This window comes from Salmo salar, chromosome ssa03 (assembly GCF_905237065.1).
Source record: "Salmo salar chromosome ssa03, Ssal_v3.1, whole genome shotgun sequence".
Lineage (NCBI taxonomy): Eukaryota > Metazoa > Chordata > Actinopteri > Salmoniformes > Salmonidae > Salmo > Salmo salar.
Window position 1 is genome coordinate 71,627,893 of NC_059444.1, and position 26,679 is coordinate 71,654,571.

General features: G+C 46.8%; 1 protein-coding gene across 3 annotated transcripts in view; it reads right to left on the bottom strand.

The window, feature by feature from the left end:
• The window catches only part of LOC106601496 (ras-associating and dilute domain-containing protein), a 34,479-nt gene that overhangs the window by 3,408 nt on the left and 4,392 nt on the right, over positions 1–26,679 (bottom strand). For 2 of the 3 annotated variants that reach the window (XM_014193722.2, XM_045715253.1), the window contains 9 exons: positions 22,638–23,333; positions 22,355–22,392; positions 21,365–21,662; positions 16,279–16,498; positions 15,746–15,918; positions 11,591–11,735; positions 10,016–10,179; positions 9,464–9,851; positions 4,069–4,223 (listed from right to left, as the gene is read on the bottom strand). In XM_014193722.2, coding sequence (XP_014049197.2) covers positions 4,069–4,223; positions 9,464–9,851; positions 10,016–10,179; positions 11,591–11,735; positions 15,746–15,918; positions 16,279–16,498; positions 21,365–21,662; positions 22,355–22,392; positions 22,638–23,333 — 2,277 coding nt within the window. The remainder of the gene's footprint in view (positions 1–4,068; positions 4,224–9,463; positions 9,852–10,015; positions 10,180–11,590; positions 11,736–15,745; positions 15,919–16,278; positions 16,499–21,364; positions 21,663–22,354; positions 22,393–22,637; positions 23,334–26,679) is intronic. The other variant, XM_045715254.1, reaches the window with a different exon arrangement.

Here is a 26,679-nt window from a genome sequence, read left to right on the forward strand (position 1 = left end):
GTTTAGGAGTAGAGGTTTCTCCTCCGTGTGTTGCGTTACTTTCCCTGTGTGTGGCGACTTCGTTTGAGCGTGTTTCCCCCCATGTTGTTGTTGAGTTGGGACTCCTTTTATAAATGATTGTGCCACTGGGACTTCATTGCTCTCCTGCTCCTGATTCCTGCACCTCCCTCCTACTAGGAGGTACGTAACAGAATCCCGCACCCTTCATAATGGAGTCAGCAGGAGCTGACGCGCTCTCCACTTCCATGGAGGAACGCGTGCAACACCACACCACCGTTCTCCACTGTCTCGGGACCGCCATGGATCAAGTGATGGTGACGATGGAGAGATGGGAGAGGGGTGACCTGCCTACCCCTGCACCAGCCACACTCCAACCTGCACCACCACCTTCTCCAGCACCATCCAGCCCCAGCGGTATTCGGCTCGCGCTCCTGAGGGAGTACGATGGGACGGCTGCCGGGTGCAAGGGTTTCCTGCTCCAGCTAGAGCTTTACCTGGTAACCGTTCACCCGGCTCCTTCGGGAGGTGAGAGCGTGAACGCCCTCGTCTCCTGCCTGTCAGGCAAAGCTCTGGAGTTGGCCAACGCAGTCTGGGATAGACCAGACTCGGCAAGGGACCACTACCCAGAGTTCACCTGCCACTTCCGGGCCGTGTTCGACCATCCCCCTGAGGGGCGAGCGGCGGGTGAGTGTGTCTGTTCCATCTACGGCAGGAGACGAGGAGCGCACAAGACTTCGCTCTGGAGTTCAGGACCTTGGCCGCCGGCGCAGGGTGGAACGACAGGGCCCTGATTGACCACTATAGGTGCAGCTTACGTGAGGACGTCCACAGGGAGCTAGCATGCAGAGATGCTACCCTCACCCTGGACCAGCTAGTGGACATGTCCATAAGGTTGGACAATTTGTTGGCTACGCGCGGGCGTCCGGATCGGGTCCTGTTGGTTCCACCCCCCAGCGCCTCCGCTCCAACCCCCATGGAGTTAGGGGGTGCTGCAGCGAGGGCGATCGGAGGAGGAGCCTCCTCCTGCACTGGATGTGGTCAGAGATGGCACACTGCCGACCGGTGCTGGAGGAGCTCGTCTGGGAGTCGAGACGAGCACTGTTCGGACACCCCAGGTGAGTAAGCACCAGGCTCACCCAGAGCCCCCTGTTGGTCACATGTATGTGTTAATTTCTTTCCCTGAGTTTTCCCCCCATTCCCATCATAAGGCGCTAGTAGATTCAGGCTCAGCGGGGAATTTCATGGACCGCGGTTTCGCGCATAGGTTAGGGATTCCCCTGGTTCAGATGGACAAACCCTTCCATGTGCACTCCCTAGATAGTCGACCATTAGGGTCAGGGGTGGTCAGGGAGGCCACAGCTCTACTGGACATGGTTACACAGGGGGGTCATGAGGAGAGAATTAGTCTCTTCCTCATTGATTCTCCTGCGTATCCGGTGGTGCTGGGGATTCCCTGGTTGGCCTTTCACAACCCCACTATTTCGTGGCAACAGAGGGCTCTAAAGGGGTGGTCAGAGGAGTGCTCAGGTAGGTGTGTGGGAGTTTCCATCAGTGTAACGACGGTGGAGAGTCCAGACCAAGTCTCCACCGTGCGCATTCCCCCCGAATATGCCGATTTGGCTATCGCCTTCTGTAAAAAGAGGGTGACCCAATTACCACCTCATCGATGAGGGGATTGTGCGATAAACCTCCAGGTAAATGCCACACATCCCAGGAGTCCCCTGTCACAGGAGGAGACGTTGGCTATGGAAACATATGTCTCTGAATCTCTGAGGCAAGGGTAAATTCGTCCCTCCACGTCACCCGCCTCCTCGAGTTTCTTTTTTGTGAAGAAGGAGGGAGGTCTGAGTCTGTGCATTGACTATAGAGGTCTAAATTCTATTACGGTGGGATACAGTTACCCGCTACCTCTCATCGCTACGGCGACTGAGTCATTTCACGGAGCACGCTTCTTCACAAAACTGGATCTCAGGAGCACGTATAACTTGGTGCGTATCCGGGAGGGAGATGAGTGGAAGACAGCGTTTAGTACCACATCTGGCCATTATGAGTACCTCGTCATGCAGTATGGATTGAAGAATGCTCCAGCCGTCTTCCAATCCTTTGTAGCTGAGATTCTCAGGGACCTGCACGGGCAGGGTGTGGTGGCTTATATCGATGACATTCTGATATATTCCGCCACACGCGCTGCGCATGTGTCTCTGGTGCGCAGCGTACTTGGGCGACTGTTGGAGCATGACCTATACGTCAAGGCTGAGAAATGCGTGTTCTTCCAACAGTCCGTCTCCTTCCTGGGGTATCGCATTTCCACATCAGGGTTGGTGATAGAGTGTGACCGCATTGCAGCAGTGCGTAATTGGCCGACTCCCATCACGGTAAAAGAGGTGCAGCGGTTTTTAGGGTTTGCCAATTACTACCGGAGATTTATCCGGGGTTTTGGGCAGGTGGCTGCTCCCATTACCTCACTGCTGAAGGAGGTGCGTCTGCGGTGGTCAGCTGAGGCGGACAGAGCATTTTGTCGCTTGAGGACTCTGTCCTCAGGGTCCCCTGTTCACGTCCCGGGTTTGGAGGGCGTTCATGGAGCGTCTGGGGGTCTCGGTCAGCCTGACCTCTGGTTTTCACCCCGAGAGTAATGGACAGGTGGAAAGAGTAAACCAGGATGTAGGTAGGTTTCTGCGGTTGTATTGCCAGGACCGGCCAGGGGAGTGGGCGAGGTACGTTCCATGGGCGGAGATGGCCCAGAACACGCTCCGCCACTCCTCAACGAACCTTTCGCCCTTTCAGTGCATGTTGGGGTATCAGCCGGTCCTGGTACCATGGCATCCGAGCCAGACCGAGGCTCCTGTGGTGGAGGATTGGGTGAAGCGCTCGAGGGAGACCTGGGAGGCCGTCCACAGGCACCTGAAACTGGCCGAAGTGTGGCAGAAAGCGAGCGCTGACCGCCACCGCAGTGAGGCCCCGGTGTTCGCACCAGGGGATTGGGTCTGGCTCTCGACCCGAAACCTGCCCCTCCGCCTGCCCTACCAGAAGCTGGGTCCACGGTTTGTGGGGCCATTTAAAGTCCTGAGGAGAATAAACGAGGTGTGTTATAGGTTACAGCTCCCCCTTATTACCGTATTAACCCCCCGTTTCATGTGTCTCTCCTCAGGTCAGTGGTAGCTGGTCCGCTTCAAGAAGCTGAGGTGCGGAAGGTCCCTCCGCCCCCCCTGGACATCGAGGGGGCCCCGGCATATGCAGTGCGATCCATACTGGATTCCAGGCGTCGGGTGAGGGGCCTGCAGTACCTCGTGGATTGGGAGGGGTACGGTCCGGAGGAGAGATGCTGGGTACCGGAGGAGGACATCTTGGACCCATCTCTGCTGAGTGAGTTTCACTGCCTCCATCCGGATCGCCCTGCGCCTCGTCCTCCGGGTCGTCCTCGAGGCCTGTCACGACTTCCACCGAAGGTGGCTCCTCTCCCTGCTCGGGCGGTGCTCGGCAGTCGTCGTTGCCGGCCTACTAGCTGCCACCGATCCATTTTTCCTTTTCGTTTGTGTCTGTCTGTTTTGTCACACCTGTGTTTCATTTAGTTGATTTCGGTGGGTTTATTACCTACGCTGCCTGCTAGTCTTTGTGCGGGATTGTTTGTATGTGTTACTTTGTTAGGGGTGCGTGTCTGCACCACAGGGTTTTCTTTTCACTCGGTAGTTGTACCGTTTAGATATATGTTTAGGAGTAGAGGTTTCTCCTCCGTGTGTTGCGTTACTTTCCCTGTGTGTGGCGACTTCGTTTGAGCGTGTTTCCCCCCATGTTGTTGTTGAGTTGGGACTCCTTTTATAAATGATTGTGCCACTGGGACTTCATTGCTCTCCTGCTCCTGATTCCTGCACCTCCCTCCTACTAGGAGGTACGTAACAGGCACAGACAGAATGTTAGAGCTTTTTCAAGTTTCATTGATTTCCCCATGCAGAGAGATGAAAAATAAGAAAGGGAGGTAGAGAAACAAAAAGCCAGATGAGACTTGGGTGAAGGAGATAAACAAAGGAGGAGGTGGAGGAATAAAGACAACAAGACAAGGATTTCACCCACCATTCCATCCACCAGAGCCAGGCCTAGACCATGAGGTCCTCTGTCTAGCTCCACAGTAAACACTTCATCCCTCTCTTTCTCCTCCTCTTCCTCCACATTATCTTCCTCCACATTCCCATTCCTTCTCTCAGAATAGTCCCTTGGGCAGCTGCCTGCTGAGGAGACACACAAGAAAAACCCACATTAGACACAGTATCCAATCCCACCTTAACTCTGTTTAAAAATCTACTTTTCCTGTTATTGTGGTCCTTTTAATGAAATTATAAAGAAATCATATCCCTGTGACAATTTGAGACAGGGTTTACTTCAGGAGAAAACATGAAAGTAGTGTCGGGTTCCCCTTTGAAACCCCTCTACAGTACCTTCTAGGGGTCTCTGTCTGTCTGTCTGTCTGTCTGTCTGTCTGTCTGTCTGTCTGTCTGTCTGTCTGTCTGTCTGTCTGTCTGTCTGTCTGTCTGTCTGTCTGTCTGTCTGTCTGTCTGTCTGTCTGTCTGTCTGTCTGTCTGTCTGTCTGTCTGTCTAGTCATATGAAAGAGAAGTTCACAATACTGGGCTTGTTTTGAAGTCCAGAGGCATTAGTGTTATAAGGATTATTATTTCTACCAATAGGAATATATATGGATCAAAGACTGGAGGTTCCACTGAGCTGCTCCAGAGGGACACGCAGTTGGTTTGGCCTCCTCAACATACATATAACTACCACTGATATTGAACACAGATGTTGCGTTTGGACTCCATATAAAAATCATGTCAAGTCTGAGTGCTATAAAACTGTGGGGAGTCCACTAAATGCGTTGTAATGAGAACCATACAGAACCCCACTGAGAACAAGCTCTACATGTAAAGCTTTGGGGCCTTGGGAAAGCTCTTCCTCAGGTTGGTCCAGTGCTCTCTGTCTGTGGTGTATTTATCCTGTCACAACAACCTAGCCACCAGCAACAGTATCACCAGCATGCCCTACACTCTCACCCCTCCCCTGGTGTCCCCCTGCTCTCCCACTGCTCTTCCCTGCTCTCCCCCTGCTCTCCTCTGGTCTCCCACTGCTCTCCCCCTGGTCTACCCTGCTCTCCCCTAGTCTCCCCCTGGTCTACCCTGCTCTCCCCTAGTCTCCCCCTGGTCTACCCTGCTCTCCCCTAGTCTCCCCCTGGTCTACCCTGCTCTCCCCTAGTCTCCCCCTGGTCTACCCTGCTCTCCCCTAGTCTCCCCCTGGTCTCCCCCTGCTCTCCCCTGGTCTCCCCCATGCAGGACCTGCTCTGGACAATGCCTGTCCCGATTAAGATTCCACGCACCAACCCAACTGTAAATTCCCATGACGGGTCAGCCACTGATCTTTTCTCTCCTGACATCACCACCTCTCTGTAATTCTTGGTACAGATGAAAGGATTAGCAATGCTACCAAAATAGCGGTAAATTACCGTTAGCACCCAAAACCACCGAGGTTGAGCAGAGAGCAGGAGCACTCTATGGGACTGGGAGGCCACAGTAATACATGGTGGGAAGCTATGGCCAATGTCATAACCAGGGAAATGACATGATTAGAGAATATTTATGTGAAAGTGGGTAATGTTCAATAGTACATCATTTTCATAACAATATCTTAGGTTTATGACAAACTATTAAACCATAGAGCCCATATAAAGACAAGGGCCATTGATCGTAATGAGTTCTGATTATGATCAACAAAATGGAAGCTTTAGTAAAGCCCTATTTACACACAACCACACAGAGGATCAGGGAGCTTTAAGCATGCGGTAAGCACTTACACACAGTGAAATGTTACACAGAGCGTTTGTCTCTGATTAAGAGATGAGGGAACTAGCTGGTGTTAATCAACAGGAAAGGCCATGGACTGCTATTAGATTCTACTGGACTAACTGGCTTTTATTATCTAACCTGTTGTTTGGATATGACCTGGGACTGTGGTATCTGAAATCAGAAACATTCAGGATTCTCACAATGTTTTAGATAAAGTGGCATCAAACTTATAGTCTGTTCAACCTCTCTTTCGTATCGTCCGAGATCCCTAAAGATTGGAAAGCTGCCGCGGTCATCCCCCTCTTCAAAGGGGGTGACACCCTAGACCCAAACTGTTACAGAACTATTTCCATCCTGCCCTGCCTATCCAAAGTCTTCGAAAGCCAAGTTAATAAACAGATCACTGACCATTTCGAATCCCAACGTACCATCTCCGCTGTGCAATCCGGTTTCCGAGCCGGTCACGGGTGCACCTCAGCCACGCTCAAGGTATTAAACAATATCATAACCGCCATCGATAAAAGACAGTACTGTGCAGCCGTCTTCATCGACCTGGCCAAGTGTTTCGACTCTGTCAATCACCGTATTCTTATCGGCAGACTCAATAGCCTTGGTTTTTCTAACAACTGCCTCGCCTGGTTCACCAACTACTTTGCAGACAGAGTTCACTGTGTCAAATTGGAGGGCCTGTTGTCCGGACCTCTGGCAGTCTCTATGGGGGTACCACAGGGTTTAATTCTCAGGCCGACTATTTTCTCTGTATATATCAATGATGTCGCTCTTGCTGCGGGCGATTCCCTGATCCATCTCTACGCAGACGACACCATTCTGTATACTTCTGGCCCTTCCTTGGACACTGTGCTAACTAACCTCCAAACGAGCTTCAATGCCATACAACACTCCTTCCGTGGCCTCCAACTGCTCTTAAACACTAGTAAAACTAAATGCATGCTTTTCAACCGTTCGCTGCCCGCACCCGCCCACCAGACTAGCATCACCACCCTGGACGGTTCCGACCTAGAATATGTGGACCACTACAAATACCTAGGTGTCTGGCTAGACTGTAAACTCTCCTTCCAGACTCATATTAAACATCTCCAATCCAAAATCAAATCTAGAATCGGCTTTCTATTTCGCAGCAAAGCCTCCTTCACTCATGCCGCCAAACTTACCCTAGTAAAACTGAATATCCTACCGATCCTCGACTTCGGCGATGTCATCTACAAAATAGCTTCCAATACTCTACTCAGCAAACTGGATGCAGTCTATCACAGTGCCATCCGTTTTTTGTTACCAAATCACCTTATAACACCCACCACTGCGACCTGTATGTTCTAGTCGGCTGGCCCTCGCTACATATTTGTCGCCAGACCCACTGGCTCCAGGTCATCTATAAGACTATGCTTGGTAAAGCTCCACCTTATCTCAGTTCACTGGTCACGATAACAACACTCACCCGTAGCACACGTTCCAGCAGGTATATCTCACTGATCATCCCCAAAGCCAACACCTCATTTGGCCGCCTTTCATTCCAGTTCTCTGCTGCCAGTGACTGGAACGAATTGCAAAAATCGCTGAAGTTGGAGACTTTTATTTCCCTCACCAACTTTAAACATCAGCTATCTGAGCAGCTAACCGATCGCTGCAGCTGTACATAGCCCATCTGTACATTGCCCACCCTATCTACCTACCTCATCCCCTTACTGTTTTTATTTTATTTACTTTTCTGCTATTTTTTGCACACCAGTATCTCTACAAGCACATCTTCATATGCTCATTTATCACTCCAGTGTTAATCTGCTAAATTGTAATTATTTGCTCCTATGGCCTATTTATTGCCTACCTCCTCATGCCTTTTGCACACACTGCATATAGACTTTCTTTTTTCTACTGTATCATTGACTTGTTTATTGTGTTATTGGCTTGTTTGTTTACTCCAGGTGTAACTCTGTGTTGTTGTCTGTGTCACACTGCTTTGCTTTATCTTGGCCAGGTCGCAGTTGTAAATGAGAACTTGTTCTCAACTTGCCAACCTGGTTAAATAAAGGTGAAATAAAATAAATAAAAAATAAATAGACTCACTCTCTTTTGCTAGGTGTTTGACTCAACGATTGTATCCCTTGAGAAAAGTCAATGTACTGTATAGGACAGGCGTACTAGACTACTATTTGAGAATGTCCGGCGGTCACACACATTTCCTAGGTGGCAAAGGTCCGGAGAGGTATTGTCATTAATCGGCATAGTAACAAACCCCCACCTCCCAACCCATGTGACCTCAAACTGTTTAAATTGTACACAGCCATATTGCTGGCTGAGAGAAAATGTTGTCAGTTTAAACGTAATTTCCTGAAATTCTATGCATTTTGACGTTTTAAGCTAATTTCTTGATATTCTACACATTGTTGACATTTCTGTGTGTTCATATGATACCCGAGTAACTGAACAAAATCAATGCGGGCCGCTGGTGTTGAGGCCCCTGGGCACGTAATCTGGCCATGATAACTACAAGATTTAGATAGCTGGTTAGTCTAATTTACCCATCTAGCTAACATGGGCTAGTAGTAATTCACTGAACATTTCTGACAGGTTATAAATAGCTCTCTAAGGAATGTCAGTGAATGACATAACAAGAGGAACTTGATCCGGACCGCGGTCCGCCTGTTGAGTATGGCTGGTATAGGACTTATATAAAAGTGTTAGAATCTTACACATTGTTTGAGACATCGCTAGAGAAAGCTGACCTGCTTTAGGGAGATAGACGTCATTGTTATCCCTGGAAGTTAACCCTGCAAGTTTCCCTTCCAGTTATGGAATAAGATGTTTAGTCCTTTCCTCCCCTTTCTCAGCTCACCTCCTCCACCACAGAATAAATCAGAACCAGAGAGCAGTCCACTCACTTTCCCCTCCCATCCACTCCTACAGATGACCTCATGAGCAGAGCTTCAGAAAACAATAGGCCTGAGGAGGAAATGGCCTTTCCTCTACACATGGAATTCACCCTACAGGGAGAACACGACCTTTACACAGCCAGAACAGCTCTTTATTCCTACAATGACCTGTAGTTTCTGTCCAAAGTCAATAGAGTTGAAGAGATGAAGAGAGGATGAGGGCTTTCCTCCTCCTCCTCCCGTCATATCAAGCACCTTGTGTCAACCTGAAGCCACTGGGGACAAATATGCACCAGGGTCTCCCGGGTCAAGCAGACAAATTCTTCCTTTAATGGAGCCTGTCAATCATTGGTGGGTTGATATTACGGGGGAGGCACTAGCGACCTACCTCCAGGGGTTAGGTACATGAGCCACAGTGTGAGCCGACGTGGCTGTATTTGCTGTGACAGGAGTTTTACATCACAGTAAAACCCGCAGAGGGAGGGAAAGGCCATGAAGGGATCCTCTGTTATTCTTTGTCTTCGTAGTTCATCCAAGGTGATTGAGACAGGATCAGTTTCTTTTAGGATTACTATGTACAGTATGTGTCCCCCACTATTACAGCATCATCAATCCTCTGTTATGATTGGTCAATAACACACTTCAGCTGACACATGGCTTTTTATGCTTCTTTTCTATCTTTCAGAGTTGTTTGTATTGCAACTGGATGCTCTGTAGGTAGCCCGACTGTATGCCATAGCCCTCTGTGTTACCTTTCCTGTGCTGCCGTGCTGCTCCCTCCTGCAGGTCTGCCTCCAGCTCAGACTGAGACAGCTCCATGCCCTGGGGGGTGTTGGGGGGCGTCAGCAGGCAGGAGGGGTCCAGAGCCAGGCTCTTGTGGCATCCCAGGTCAGCCTGGCCACTCCTAGGTAGGGCGTTCTGCAGCTCCAGACTCTTCAGCTTGTGGGTCAGCTCTGCCTCTGCCAGGCAGCAGCTTATGTCACCATGAGACCACCGGGCCTGAGGGGGCGCCGCAGGGCTCAAAGAGTCCACCTCTGCCCTGAGCGAGGGGCAGGGAACTGGGTCAGGGACCACCACTGTGACAGAGGGCGAGGAGCACGAGGTCGCAGACTTGGCGTCTGTAGCTGTCCCGCTGAGTGCCTGAAGGGAGGGAGAAAGTCAATAAAACAGAGATGGAAAAACATCAAAGTTAAAATGTCTCATTTACTGAGCACCACCAGTCCAGGGCTGCCACTGGCCTCTCATTAGATTGTATATTTGTAGAATATGGGTACACAGAGTCAGAAGGTCAGATAGGTGGTTACCTGCTGTGTTGTTTGACTGGGGGGGAGACTACGGATGAAGTCCTGCAGACGGCCGAGCTGCTCAAACAGAGCGGGCTCCGTGATTGGTTTACCCAACTCCAGGTGGAAGGTGTTGCTAGGCAGGATAAGGGGAGGGTGGTTGTCGAAACTCTCCAGGATGTCAGCTAGAGGAGGAGGGAAATACAGGACATCATTAAAGACAGAAGACGTGACTCAGAAAAGATTACAACAGAAGCTCTAGAAGAGCTTTCTCACGGTGTACACTACATTATTTATACTTGTTATTTCCTTTTACTTCATTGACTTAATTACATTTGATTTGTAGGTTAATCCTTTAGATTCTCCAGTTAAAGAAAGACAGTCATGGCCTCTAGGACAAGATAAAGTTCCCCCCAGGTGGTGCCAGCGGAAGTTGGGCCATTCACACAGAACAGGTGAGGTGACAGGGGACAGAGAGGGGAGACAGGTACCAAGTCCTATTTTGAGAGGGGTGGATTTGAAAGTTAACTCTGTGGTGAGACTGATTGTGCTGGACAGGGTTCTCCTCTCTAACCTCCCCCCTGTACCCATGCTCCAATTTAGAGTTAGACTGGGACAGGCAGACAGGATTACTCTGGGGAACACACTCAGCCACTCTCAGACACAACAGGGAATAAGCCTCTAGTTACTAATACCCTGACTACACCGCTCGCGTCGCGTTGCAAAATAAATATAGAAATCTATGTTATTCAATTATTGCACCCACACTGCTCGCACACGTCAACGAGCGTCTGCGTTGCCAAGGGCTAAAATAGAAGTCCTTTCTATTTCTGACGCAGATCGTGCTGAAGTCCTGCCTCTCCCATCTCCTCATTGGTTTGTAGAAGCAGGTACCCACGTGCCATCTCCTCATTGGTTATACCCACGTCGATGATTGAAAGACGAACTGTGTTGCTCGTCGTCGTGGTAATACTATGAAAGTTTAGATGCCAATCACCATATAAGATCAAAGATGAAAAAGCCTGGAAGGAGGAGAGATGACTAGAAACGATTCGGTTGACCATTTTATGTGTGGATTAATTGTCGGAGTAGAGGACCTTGTGCATTTCTGGTAAAATAACAACTCAATGTTTATATCCCAGGACAAATTAGCTAGCAACAGCAAGCTAGCTAAATAGGACAAATTAGCTAGCAAGTGCAAGCTAACTAGCTAAATTGCCATAAATATTTAATGCTTTTCGACCTGTCCCCAAATTAATGTAATTGGTTCAGAGTTTGTTTTGATATTTTAACCTGCTGTAACCTGTCGTGATCGTGTTTGGTGTAGGGGGACAAAATAAATGTATGCACGATGGTGCACGAGGTTTGGGTTCCGTGTAACCCTATCAGGGCATGGGCGACAGTCTGATCTGATCGAATCTTGGCAGAGTGAGTGTGTGGACACAAGAGTACAGACTACATAGGCTATGTGAATTTGATTTGTTTGTGTCCAAGAAACACGTGTGTTTGTTTCAAAATATGGTTTATACATGTGAACGTGTCTGTGTGTCTGTTTGTCTTCCCGCCGTGACTCTGCTGTATCTGTGTTCCACTCACTGGTCCTGAGGGCAGCCTCTGCCTCGTCTGGCGAGGGGTTCCAGTCTGCAGGACAGGCCCTGCCTGGGTTATACTCCCTCAGCATGTGGTGCAGTTGGGCTGGGTTCAGAGGCATGAACTCAGTCCTCAGAGAGCTCCATGATGCCTGAAACACACACACACACACACGCACACATATGTACACTCACACGTTACAAGAATATCAATGTACAGGCACAAGGACCATGATACAAGGAATATGATTGCATATTTCACAAAAGAGTAAACATAGCATAATTTAAATGAAAGAGCTGGCAGAGCTGTTTGATGTCATTGTTGTTAGGGAAACTAAAAATGACAGGGTAGCACTTCCTCAGTGTGGTTATTTCCACACAAAGCTATTCGTGTACAAAATATTTCAAACCACAAATCTGTCCAAGTACTGTAATTGTAAATTTGTGTCATTCCAATGACAGATTATGTGGTGATGAATTCATTAGGAAAATAAATCTAGGACTGTAAGTAATACTTGTCATGCCAACCTCTGTCAGTGTCTGTAGTAATAATAAAATCAACACACACACACACACACACACACACACACACACACACACACACACACACACACACACACACACACACACACACACACACACACACACACACACACACACACACACAGAATGGAGAAATGTTCAAATGCTTGATTGTGGAAGTCAATGTTCCTGAATGTCACATTTTCCATCTATATGACTAAACATTGATGAGTCATAAACGTCAAGCGTCAGATGTCATCAGAAGATGTGCTAATTACAGCGTCTAGATTCCTGTATGTGTTATATGACTATGAACAAGCAGGTGTTTGTTATCCTCAGTTGACCTCTCTCTGGTTAGTGGGAATAAACACACAAGAGACTTAACCTTCAACTATTTCCTCATTCACTCAGACACACCTTGGAGAGCTGAGGTGTTTTAATGACTCAGTAACTAACCAGAAAGACATAGGTGAATCATTTCAAGATGACATCATTGGCATAGAGGTGTTATTGGTATGCTGACAGGCATAGTGTAGAATATATCAGACCATATTTACCCCAGCCTTGTATCCCTTCATTCCTCCAATGAGCACACCCTCTTTGTCGCATGACAGCACAGAGGCTGGCCAGAAGGAGGAGTTATGGGAATGTTTATAAGCAATAGTGACCTATTTTTTACATTATTTTAAGTCTATATTTTCTATATCTACCATTTGACTTGGTGTATCCCAGTCATAAGTGGCATAACATTATGGCATCAATGACATAATCTTCCTAACTTTGTATCATCAGTAATTACTGGAGACTGAGAGAGCTCAGCCATAACAAAACCATGCCACATCACTGGTAATGTACTATGTCCCTCACTCCCTCAAGCCCAGAACTCCAGATGGAAAACTGAGAATATGACAAGGGTGTGCGCTCCGTTTTACCAACCACAACATCTGACCTCGTGCCATGGGAGTGATTCATAAACAAAACCACCAGCCTCCTAGCAACAGTCCCCAGGAATAGAGGAGAGAGGCAGCCTTTGACTGAGGGGAGACTGGTTCTACTACTGGGGAGCTGTTTTGGGGCTGTTACCATGGTTGCCTTCTGGTTAGATATTGAGAACAGGTGTTGTCTCATACTGTATTAGCCCCTTATGGCTGTGGATTGAAGAGTGAAATGCTACACTGTCAGTCTGGTTGCACTGAGTCTCAGCAAGCTCCTTTCTCCAATCCTGGTGAATGAGTTCCATCAAAATAAAATCAGATCAAGAAACTATAAACTGGATCTAAATTAAATATGAGGGCAGCTGCAGGAGAAAATACAACTTTCTGACTGAATTTGATGCTTTAGGGCTGTGCAAACTGTGGTTTTAAGATAAAACCCACAACTATCCACAACAACAACAGTGCTGTAATTGGGATGAGTAGGAGGTGATTCTCTCATGTACTAACCCGGGAGAACATTACAAGAACATGACGTGTCCACAGCCTTCCTGCAGCCCCTGTACATTCATAGGATGAGACATACAGTAGTGTGGGCATGTCACGGCAGAGGTCACTCTAAAGCCAGACTTGTGTCACACACAGACTGGCAACAGGTTTTCCCTATCTCCCTTATCTTTTCAGGTGTCATAAACATGACCAGAAGCAGGATATGTGTGTGTGTGTGTTTAACATTTGTTTCTCCCCTTATTTGTTTTATTTTTTTATTTAAACTTTATTTAACTAGGCAAGTCAGTTAAGAACAAATTCTTATTTACATTGACGGCCTACGGATGACGCTGGGCCAATTGTGCGCCGCCCTATGGGACTCCCAATCACGGCCGCATGTGATACAGCCTGGAATCGAACCAGGGACTGTAGTGATGCCTCTTGCACTGAGATGCAGTGCCTTGGACCGCTGCGCCACACGGGAGCCCCTTAGCTGGGTGGTTCTATGTGGTGGTCTCTGTTTTTATGTCTCTAACTAGCTCACAGTGTTAACTAACTGAACCACCACCAGATTTGTCAAGGCTCAACTTCCCCCCAGTAAACAGGATCCTCCTTTCAGTGGATTACAGAGAGAATGGCATGCTTAAGGAAGGATTAACTACTCTGTGGCACGCAGTTTAAAGCCACAGCATCAACAACATGGGATTTAAACATACATACAGTGAACCTGGCCATTACCCCACTGTCCAAGGATGTCTCAGGGGGAGCTGGAATATGCAAAAAAACACATTTCCAATTCACACGTGTATAATACACACTTGTACATGTGTGAAACAGGATAAATATAAGCACCCACCTAATTATGAATTATTATTATGTCTATTTGTTTAAGTTCTTGGTGCAAGGACTGCCTATCTTGGCAAAATGTGTATTTTCTTCATCAATAGATGAGAAGTCATTGCATAATATGAGATGTAGAGTACAATTTGGTGGAAAAAATTAAATTGTTTCCAAGCATTCTTTTCCCACAGCTCTGCCAAGCTTTTTTAATGATGTCATGTGGTGGCACGTGTGAGTTCCACTCAGCTGACATCCGTCAGTGAAAATAAGCTTTCAGCTCTCTAACATTGTCAATCTGTTCCATACCTTGTAAAACACCTGTGGTCTACAATGGATACATTCAGAATTGCTATGGTGGACGAAAATGTTGTCATTAACACCCCATTGCTTCATTGCTTTACAATTACATCTGGATGTTGTCATCACACCGATAGTGTTAAGACCATACTTAGTCTAACTGTTCTCATAACATCAGAAGTGTGTATCGTACTACCGTACTTGAAGCCTGCAGTATTTTTCCAGATCTGATAACTGGCCAGGGCAGGGGAATGTTTAGTAAGGTGCTATAGAGGTATAAAACCAACAGTCTATGTACACACACCTTTTCCCACAACAAACAACATCTCTCACCCCACAATGGCCCATTCAAACTATACTCGCAATGTTATTATCTTATAACTACTTCAACAGTATCACCTCCATCAAAGACAACATGCATTTCTAAGAGTAAAACCTAGTTAGCAACGAAATGTAGGGAAACAGAGTTTCAGTGATGATTCATGAATGTTTTCAATGTTTCCTAAATACTTCCCAAAGGTTTCCCACTCGAGGCATGTTCGGTATGCCAATAATCTCCCGTGGGCAGATTCTGCATGTAGACCCGAGAATCTGCCGGGACTGAATGGGATCCCTGTGATAACGAACTGCAGTAGTTTCAGTCCTTGGGTTTTCGTCACTGGTTATATGGACGTATCAGGATTGAACGAAGGCGGGGCTTAAACTGCTTGGCTACAAGTGATTCACGCGTGGCCCACACAGATTGGAAGGGGGGAGGGGGCTTTGGATAAGAGTTTCTTTTTGCGAGGGTAGGGACTTTGCAAACTGCCGGAACTCACAATTCCTAACACGTAAAGACCCAGAAGTAAATCACGCAGTTGACCAAATTAATAATGATTTTTCTTTTGGCGTTAACAGAGATTAGTGTACCAATAATGAACTGAGACACTTGGTGATGTACAGTCTAATACACTGTAAAATACCATTTTGATACACTATATATTCAGACTGCTTTGGACATCTTGGCTACAGTGTTATTTAGTGCTCTGACTCAGCAGACCAAACCAAAACAGGAAGTGAAAATAAAGGAAGTGCCCTCTGACCTGTAGTAGGTTCTCCTTGGGCGTTGCCAGCAGATTGACAGCAGCAGAGAGCTTCTGGAAGAACTCCACAGCCAGGTCCCCTAGGCCCATCCCCTGTATCCAGTCCATCAGCAGGTCCAGGTTGGCCCTGATCTGGACCCCTCTAGACCACTGGTAGAACCCACCTCCAGAGCCTGCAGAACAAAACACCACTCAGACATGCTCATGTAATTTCGATCATAGCTATTGAGTATAATGAAACTTCTATAAGATGCAACATGCTAGCAGATACCCATAGACTTCCAGTTATTGCACTAATGCTAGTTAGCATTGGCTCACGAAACTACCTCTAACGTCCTTCATAGTGGACACAGAAACATAAAAATGCTATCCACAAGTTCATCTTACTCTGGGGAAAGTCCAAATCCCGAAGTATCCCATTAACACATACAGTATGTATTTTATGAGGATACTTGTGATAGGACTTTGAGGATATTAAGCTTTGATCCTACAAAACCCCATGAGTCAGAAACAGAGCATGTTGGAGGTCTCACCTCTCTCCATGAGTGCGTTGAAGAGGGATGCGTTGGTGAAGAAGAAGAGGTAGGCGCAGAGCTGCGAGCTGATGTCAGAGTGCACCTGGAAGTCATTGAGCAGAGACAGCGCCTCCTTCAGGACATCCAGGATGCCGCTCACGCCCTCGGACACACGCAGCTGCCCGCTCTCCGAGAACGGGTTCCCATCCAGCAGGCCTGGCAGTGCCGAGTACATACTCTGAGGACAGAGAGAGGCATGCTAGAGGTGTTAGTCACAGCTACAAGACTTTACCTCACTGTACCATAGTCTAGCACCTCTCTGAGGAGAGAGAGGGAGATAAGAAACCTTACAGTCACAGCTACTGTACCCAGTACCACTAATACAGAAAGTATACTGCACTCACTCATTATATATTGCTCTTTAAAAGGCACGTTTTGTCAGCAATTCTCACTTTATCAGCCATACTCTTTATAAAATAAACCTTCATCAACATGCAAAAATTTGTTGACAGATTCAGTAAAACTGCAGTGGAATCAGTGACTTAGTCAACAGGGCTATGCCCACTGACCCAGAGCTCCCTGAGCCAATCAGAAAACAGTCAGAGCCCAAGGAGGAGGGGTTACAGAAAGCCAAACAGACACTTCCCCTCCAAAGGGGAATAGCCAGGGGCCTGATAGCCAGGGGCCTTAGACTGTCCAGTCTTGACACTCACCATTGTTAACAGTGTACCATACACAGTCCTGGGAATCGCATTGATAACACTGGTGCCACTGGCCATTCCTGACAGAAACACAAATGTTTCCCAGTGACTCAACCCCCCTCTGCCCCCTCCAGCCTCTGATAATTCCCATAATAAATAAATGCCAAGTATCATAAACTAGCTGATAATAGCCCATGCTGTTGACTAATAAGGAATGGTAAGACCAGTGAGTAATAGGCATGAGAATGAACTCCTACAACTTCTCCTGGAGTGTTTTGTCTCATGGTTGGTTGAGTAGTGTAACTTGTTGGAAAAAACAAAAATGTTATATTTCACCTACTTTTAGCATTCTGTCATAAACAGTACATGTTCTAAAAAAAACATATTTTCCAACTCAAGAGGTTAAATAAAAAATTGACTATAGTAAGTGCCTATTAAGTGCCAAATAAGGTAACACTTCAGACTTCATCTGAAATCATCCATAAATCCCCTTGTGACAGGAGGAATCAAAGCTTGTTCAATGAAACAGGGAGGGGCAATTGAACGCAAGCTTCACAAAAAATATATAGATATTTAAAACATATCTAGCCTGTCTATGCTCGACCCGCTCAGCTTTCCACCACAAAACACCAGAAAATTGCCAAAAAGACTACAACCAGCTCACCTGCTTTTACACTATGATTTGACTGTTAGTTTCTTTTTATTTGCACTTTGAAAAAGGAATAGTTTCACCATCTTTAAATGAGAGTTCAGTTCATGTAACAGGGTTGACCTTAAAAGGATACTGGCAATGAGGCCCTTTATCTACTCCCCTAGAGTCAGATGAACTTGTGCATACCATTTTTATGTCTCTGTGTCCAAAACGAAGGAAATTTGTGGTAGTTTCGTGAGCCAATGCCAACTAGCGTTAGCGTAATGACTGGAAGGCTGAGGGGTTTCTACTTGCTTAAAATGAATCACTAATCACATGAAGGCCAAAAAGATCATTAAAAAAATTATCATCAAGGACATCAACAACCCGAGCCACTGCCTGTTCACTCCGCTATCATCCAAAAAGCGAGGTCAGTACAGGTGCATCAAAGCTGGGACCGAGAAACTGAAAAACAGCTTCTATCTCAAGGACATCAGACTGTTAAATAGCCATCACTAGCACATTAGAAGCTGCTGCCTACATACATAGACTTGAAATCATTGGCCACTTTAATAAATGGAACACTAGTCACTTTAATAATGTTTACATATCTTGCATTACTAATCTCATATGTACAGTATATACTGTATTCTCTACTATTCTACTGTATCTTTAGTCTATGCTGCTCTGGCATTGCTCGTCCATATATTTATATATTCTTAATTCCATTCCTTTACTTAGATTTGTGTGTATTGTTGCATATGTTGTGAAATTGTTAGATATTATTTGTTAGATATTGCTGCACTGTCGGAACTAGAAGCACAAGCATTTCGCTACACCCACAATAACATCTGCTAAAGATGTGTATGTGACCAATAAAATTTGATTTGATGATCTTCAGGAAATATAACTAAGCGTTTCCAATGATGGTGAAAACTTTGATAAATGTTGATGTTAAGTGGGTTAAGATCTTCCTAAAAGTCACAGAGGATGTACAGAGGGACATGTCAAAATGCAGAATTCTTTATTCATATTAAAAATCAGATTTATTGAATTTTCCATGTGTTCTATACTAAAGGGAATATTTGTGTACAATTTCCACTTTAAATAGCAAAGGGACGCAAAAGGCACTCACTTCGTGGAACGACCCACATACTGGTCAAGGTAGAGGAAGGCTTTAGCAGAGCAGGAAAACCTGTTTCCCAACAACAGTTCAGTACCCAACAGTTAGTGGTTGTCTGATAGAATGCAACCTGTTTGAAAAGTTGTGCTGGAGTTACAACCCTGATGTATTGCTCATTTTGTGCATGGGCGGGTGGTCGGGGAGGGATTTGAAAATTCAATGGACTGAGTAAAGGAGCACCCATAGGACTCATCTTTTTATCTGTGCCATTATAGTGTCGGTGACAGCATGGGCAGCTCAGTTGAAGCTATCTCCATTTTAAAGTAGCACATTGTCTTCTTCTTCATTGGCTGATTCCTTCCTACCCAGTTGACTACTTTAAAATTGTGGAAGCCCTCAATGGCAATATCCATGTTAAAATGGGTTAAATCCATGAGGAGTCATCTATCTTTCTGGATGGCAGCACCCATACCCCCCTTTTCCTGCATGGACAGACAGACAGACAGACAGACAGACAGACAGACAGACAGACAGACAGACAGACAGACAGACAGACAGACAGACAGACAGACAGACAGACAGACAGACAGACAGACAGACAGACAGACAGACAGACAGACAGACAGACAGACAGACAGACAGACAGACAGACAGACAGACAGACAGACAGACAGACAGACAGACAGACAGACACAAGGCTCTGGGTGAGTAGAAAGGGGAGAGGGTAAACGAGGTGACACTGAAACATGTACAGCTCCACTACTCTTTTTGCTATGACCATTGACCAATATAGGGCCCTGGCAGACCACAATCTGGTAAAGGTTTAACATAAACAAAACCCTTGTTCTATGTTTCAACAAAATAAACTTTAAACAGGCACATTCTTGCTTCCACCAAAAGTGAGAAGGACCCAAACAAGAGGAAGCCAAGTTCTGACCATTGAGCACTCAATAAGTAACAAATACTTTGAGTCACAGTGCAGAGATCCTGGCCTCCTCCTCCTCCCTTCTCCCCCTCTTCCCTCCTCCTCCCTCCTCTGACACAGCTCTCTGCCATTGTTTTAGTCCATGACATCACCCCTCAGCCAGCCAGGTCAGCAGGCACGTATCATGACTAAGACAGACCCTTCAGAGGCTCTGAAAGATCATAAAGACCTGCCTGTTAAATCCCAATGACCATACATACATTCCTTCAACCACAGGTCACTAGATAGATTAGAGACCAGTTCTGCAGAGCTACAGGTGCTGGTTAGTTATTAAGCTGAGATTGGTCGAATGACGGGAACTGGGGATCGTATTCTCCAGTACAGCATTAAAAGTCCAACTGTTTTAGAATATAAACAAAGTTAAAACCTTATTTTGAAGCTAGTGGTAGCATGTCTGAGAAAACATACATGGCTGTGGGTGTGAGCTCGAGTAGTTTGTTGACAGAAAAATAGGGTCATACTGGCACAAAAAAGTGTCACAATTCATCTAAGGTATAGACTTGGCCTGTGTCTCTCACTTGACCCCAGAATGTGCAGTGAGTACCCCGCCCATCCCTCCTTGTGGTGTGTCAATGTGAAGACAGCCCCTCTGTTCCTGAGCAGGAAACAGACTTTTGGTAAAGGCCACTACTCTGCCCTGCTTCTCCACCGGACTACAGCTGCTTCCCTGACTACTGCACATCCAACCACCACCAAAACAAAGCCTGCTTTCCCCTGAGCTCCAGCGGTGACTGTCTAACTAGAGCCTGTAACTATTGGGGGGAAAAATGCCCTTCCCCTCACCATGTAAAAATGTAAATGTACCTGTCAACAGGGAAAGTTGACAGGCATGTGTAAGCTTTCTTTTATCAATGGTTTCTGTCATGAAACGGAAATCTAGGGACAGGAAGAGGTGGTCTCGGAGCATACAAAACAACAGCAGCACATACAATCCTGTTCCCTGTTCCCACCCATGTCGGTGCTCCCTCCCATCCTGGAACAGTAATCGCCAGGCACCTTCGCCGTGGTAACTGGTTACTGTGGCAGTGATGGTGCTCTGTTAATGCCATAGAGTTAGTTATAGGGCCGAAACATAGGAAACTCCAGTAAACCCTGGCTGGGAGTGTCGTCCTGGGGCTCACTGTTGAACAGGTTTGACCTTTTGTTGGTCTCTATAAACATTTCAAAAGACTTTGGAAATACCCTCGAAGTGGATTTACAGAATATTAAAAAGATGATAAGCAGTCCTTTATTCCACTGGAAAAGACGACACTATCTCACACGCCTATCCTTACTGAGAGAGCCAGAGAGCGTGTGCACGTTTCCCCTGGCTTATTATGGCTTATTGTCTGGCATGCTACCTGCAAACGGAGAATGGTGTTCATAAGGTCTCAAGTCCTGCTTCCTGTAGTCCACAGGCAAAAGATGGCTTTCTATTTGGTCTGTGCAAGGTTTTCTGGAGCAAATAGTCAAGGTTATTATTTATGTACATGTGCGGTGTGTGTGCTAATTGTGTGTGTGAGGCACGTGTCTATGTTTGTGTGCGTGTTGCATGCATGGCATCTATTGGTGAGTGTATGAGTGGAGGCTGGTGAGGGGAGGACGGCTCATAATAATGTCTGGAACGGAGCAAATGGAATGGCATCTACATTGTATGATTATAGTATGTGTGACTATGCACTGACCTTGGTGAGGTAATAGACAGACTGCTGGAAGGTGAACATGATGACCTCCTCCAGGACCGTCATGGCCTCCTCACTGGCAGTCCTAGTGGACCACATCTCTGACTCCGGCTCTGAGCCCTCCTCCTCCTCCTCCTCCTCCTGCCTCCAGGGCAGCAGCTGGGGAACGTCATGCTGGATGAAGTGCAGCAGCTGAATGGAGTTGGCCATCCATAGCACCAGCGGCCGCAGGCCTGGGATCAGCTCCTCTATGCTCAGCAGCTGCACATCCTCTGGCTCCTGCTGGACATCACTGAAGCTCCTGCAAGTGGAGACATATAGACAGGTCTGAGTTCAGTCCAACAGCCAACAAATACCCTGTACTGGGTGAATGGCACTAAAAGTGGCTTGCGCGTGACTCATATTTTACAGCATGTCTCTATCCCTTGGAATGAATGCTAATTTCAACCATTACATTTGATTTCCATGTGCAATTGAGTGAAATACAAAATGAAACATTCTTTCTTAAAAATCCTTCCTCCTTTCTCAGCAGGCAGCCAAAGCACAGCTTTGGAATACAGTGCCCTGCAATAATGTTCCATAACATTAAATCATCATGAGATATCATTTTGACTTCATACATTTCAATGGGTGGCATATAGAGAAGTATGAACATCAAGAGACCATGACTCCTCAGCTTCTTATTCTGTGAAGATAAGTCACTGGGACATGTGACAATGAGAGAATGCCATATCTGTGTACTACACATCCCTCCCAGAAATTCAAGTAGCATTGTTGTTGGAATGTAGTGGAAGGCAGTAGCATCATATTCTAAGACTCCTGGCTCTACATACAGTCTGTATATGACTCATAGCAAACACTAAAGGTGAAAGGGGTGTTAGTGTCAGAGGCAGCAGGTTGCCACTGTTCTTCACCCTGTTGTCATCTTTGCTGTTCATTGTTAGCATCTCTGGGGAAGGCTGAGTGATTGAGGTTGGAGAGGCTGCTACTCACCTTTCTGGTTGGATCACAGCAAGCTCCTTTGTCTTCTCCTGCAAGAGGACAGAGATAAAGACAACATTAATTTCAAACCAGCAGCAAGCCTATCTAAATGATATTCCATCCTGATGACACCATTGATTACATTTCTTTCTTTACAGTACCCTTGAGACACACAGTATGTTTAATTCAGAACGATTCAAGGTTTATTTGTGGAGTGATGATATAAAAGGTAAATCGTTTGACTGGAGAGAGTCCATTGTTTTTGTGCATAGTGGAGGTGCATAGTTTTACTCACCCACATGGTGAGCTGGATCTGACTGGCTATGCGGAGCAGCAACCTTCGGAAGTGTGTCAGCTGGAACGTGGTGGCTGAGTGTTGGATGGACAGGCTCAGCAGGAAGGCAGGGGTCAGTTTGGCCTCATTCCCATTGGGGTCCACCATGACCAGGATCTCCTGCAGGATCCTGTCCTCCTGCTCCAACTCATAGCTCAGAGATACCTCTCCACCCTCTGGGTCCTTCCACCGAGGAGGAGCTGGCTTCCTAGGCAATTTCATGGGGAGGGCGGAGCCACATGATTGACAGGAGTATGACACTCCCACTCCCCCGTCATGGGCGGGGCAGAGTTGTTTCATCCAGAGAGGGGTCTGTGGGGCCCCTGGGGCGGCGGTAGGGTCTTTAAACATGAACAGGTAGTGTCGGCCCAGACCCACGAGGTCCCCAGGGGTCAGCTCCACCTGCTCCTTCAGGAGGAAACCATTCCGGGTGACCGGGGCGCCGTGGAGGGGCTTCAGCAGGGTCAGAGTCTGCTTGGTGTCCCCCGGGAAAGAGTTGGTAGAGTCCAGGCGCCTGACACAACAGTGCCGGGGAAGAATGTCCGGGGCAAAGAGGAGGATGTCCACCTTGAGCCTCTCCTCGTCCTCTCCGTTACAGTGCTCCCTGCAGCAGCCGAAGATGGTGGTGGTGCCGCTCATCAGGTAGATGACAAAGTCCTGCAGCGTAGAGGAGGGGCAATGGAAGGTCAACCAGCAGAATCCATGAGAATGTACTGAATGTACTGGTTTCAGTTTGCAATATGCTATGATCATTAGTAACTACTATGTATTAACTACACTGTAATTACACTGCTCCTGCCTAGTACCTAACTACAAAGTAAACGCATGCACTTTGACACCACAATACAAAGTGCAAATTTAAGACCTAGGACTTGAATTGAGAAGTTGTGTAATCGTTTGGAGATTGATCAAGCAGGCGCATTAGAGGCGTGTGTTATGTGAGGACAGAACAGATCCAGGATAAGCATGTACTGGCAGTGTGATGGAGGGACAGGAATGGAAGGGCTTAGGTGTGAATCCATAAGTCCATGTTAAATCAAATCAAAGTACACAGATTTGCAGATTTATATATTTTTTAATGTGTTTATTAGTCACATGTGTAGGGTTGCAGATGTTATCGCAGGGTACAACAGTGCAGGATAAAAAAAGAGAAGTGAATTAGACAATAATAATAATAATAATATTTTATACACATTTACAACTGTAGCAATGATAAATGGTGGGGGGTGGGGGCAGGGTAAGTGTCCGTTTGGGGTGGGGGGGTAGACTGTCCATAGAGGGAGCAGCAAGGGTGATTGAGAAGTGGATGAAACAATCACTTAAAAAAAAACTATACACACATAATCTCCCCCAGAAAAGAAAGAATGAGCAATATCATATAAAAATACACTGAGTACAAAACATTATGCTGTTTCCATGACATAGACTGACCAGGTGAATCCAGGTGAAAGTTATTATCCCTTTTAAATCCACTTCAATCAGTGTAGATGAAGGGGAGGAGACAGGTTAAAGAAGGATTTTTAAGCCATGAGACAATTGAGACATGGATTGTGTATGTGTGCCATTCAGAGGGTGAATGGGCAAGACAAAAGATTTAAGTGCCTTGAACGGGATATGCTAGTAGGTGCCAGGCGCACCGGTTTGTGGCAAGAACTGCAGCACTGCTAGGTCTTTCACGCTCAAAGGTTTCCTGTGTGTATCAAGAATGGTCCACCAACCAAAGAACATCCAGCCAACTTAACACAACTGTGGGAAGCATTGGAGTCAATATGTGCCAGCATCCCTGTGGAACGCTTTCGACACCTTGTGGGGTGCCAACAAATTAGGCTGTTCTGAGGGCAAAATATTAGGAAGGGTTCTTAATGTTTTGTACACTCAGTGTATGTGGGAACTCCTTCAAGACTTTTGGAAAAGCATTCCAGGTGAAGCTGGTTGAGAGAATGCCAGGGTGCAAAGCTGTCATCAAGGCAAAGGGTGGCTACTTTGAAGAATCTGTTTAACACTTTTTTGGTTACTACATGATTCCATGTGTTATTTCATAGTTTTGATGTCTTCAATATTATACATACAATGTAGAAACTACTAAAGATAAAGAAAAACCCTTGAATGAGTAGGTGTGTCCAAACGTTTGACTGGTACTGTATATATATACCATTTCAGGTCCTCAGTGATGTGCACGCTGAGGAAGCTGAAGCTTTTGATCTTCTCCACTGCAGCCCCGTCTATGTGGATGGCGGCGGGCTCTCTCTGCTGTCTCCTGTAGACCACAATCAGCTCCTTCCTTTTGTTGACGCTGAGGGAGAGGTTATTTTCCTGGTACCACTCCACCAGGGCTCTCACCTCCTCCCTGTAGCGCTGTCTCGTCATTGTTGGTAATCAGGTCTACTACTGTTGTGCTGTTGTGTCATCAGAAAACTTGATGATTGAGTTGGAGAAGTGCGTGGCCACGCAGTCATGGGTGAACAGGGAGTACAGGAGGGGGCTGAGCACCCCTGTGGGGACCTTCTGTTGAGGATCAGTGTGGGGGAGGTCATGACCTTCTAACACCACCCGTCGCTCGGTCATCCGTCCCAAAGCCAATTTATGCTTGATCTGAAAATGTAGTCTGAGGCTCCATATGGAGGGTGTGTCGCAATTGTGGAGCCTCCGGAGGCATGCAGAGGCCAAATGAAGCTCCGTACCGCGTCGCACCTCTCAAATTTTGTAACAATGCGGAGGGCTCCTTATAGCTCCGCATTGACATGATTCGTTGACGGTAGGTGGGGGCGGTACGTCATGTATAAACACAAACTCACTTCCTTGACAACTTCCTTCACTATAACACTGCTCTGCTCCGCTAAGCACAAGTATGAAAGCCCTGACGTCTGCGGAGGCTGCATCGCAGTAAATGCTGTACGGCCACTTCAAACATCGGATTGACCATGCAGAGCCTTTCAGGCAGGTCATGATACTGTATCATCCCAGCTAGCATGGAAGCCAATCAGCCACTGAGCAGTGCGTGCGAGCACATACACTTAACTAACTAAATGGTTAGAGTCCCTGGCTCCATATGATAGTCTGCTCTGAACTGGACTATTCTAAGCAATATTCAAAATAACCTTTATTTATTTTCCTGCACATGATATCTGGCAGAATAGATCAAACTGTCTAGGAAGGGAGTTAATAGCTGTGAGTCAATGTGAATTGTGACTACACTGACCTGCACTTGAACAACAACACTTACAAGGAAATCAAATCCAATACAGCTCTCATGGTTCACAGGTGATTAAGTTCAGGAAAATCTGGCCTGGAAGCACAAAGACACTTTCGAAAATAACTAGTCAAGCCTGAAAAAAACGATTTCATTTACGGAGCTGGAACATTTCTATTCCATAGGACTGATATATGAGTGACTTATTGTTGTCGAGTGGCCAGACCAGGGGCGGGCTCAGTCCTTCCCCCAGTATCTGGCACACCCCACCCAGTGTCCTGCACACTCAGCGGTCTCCACAATGAGGAACAAACAACAGAGAGCAGCAGCATTTCCTGTTTCTAGGAATGGGACTGGTTCTCTGGCTCTCTGGCCCTCTGGTTCTCTGGCCCTCTGGCCCTCTGTCCCTCTGGCTCTCTGGCTCTCTGGCTCTCTGGCCCTCTGGCTCTCTGGCCCTCTGTCCCTCTGGCTCTCTGGCTCTCTGGCCCTCTGGCTCTCTGGCCCTCTGGCTCTCAGGCTCTCTGGCCATCTAGCTCTCTGGCCCTCTGGCTCTCTGGCACTCTGGCCCTCTAGCTCTCTGGCCCTCTGGCACTCTGGCTTTCTGGCCCTCTGGCTTTCTGGCCCTCTGGCTTTCTGGCCCTCTGGCTCTCTGGCTCTCTGCTCAGGCCACAGCCTGCCACTCTCACTCTGGTTTTGCATTGAAATATCCAGAATGTTTTGTAAAGGAATAAAAGTGCAGAAAAAAATCTGTCACCCACAGAAATCTCTTTTTGAGAAGAATATGATTATTGTTTGTTGAATGTGCAGCTTTTG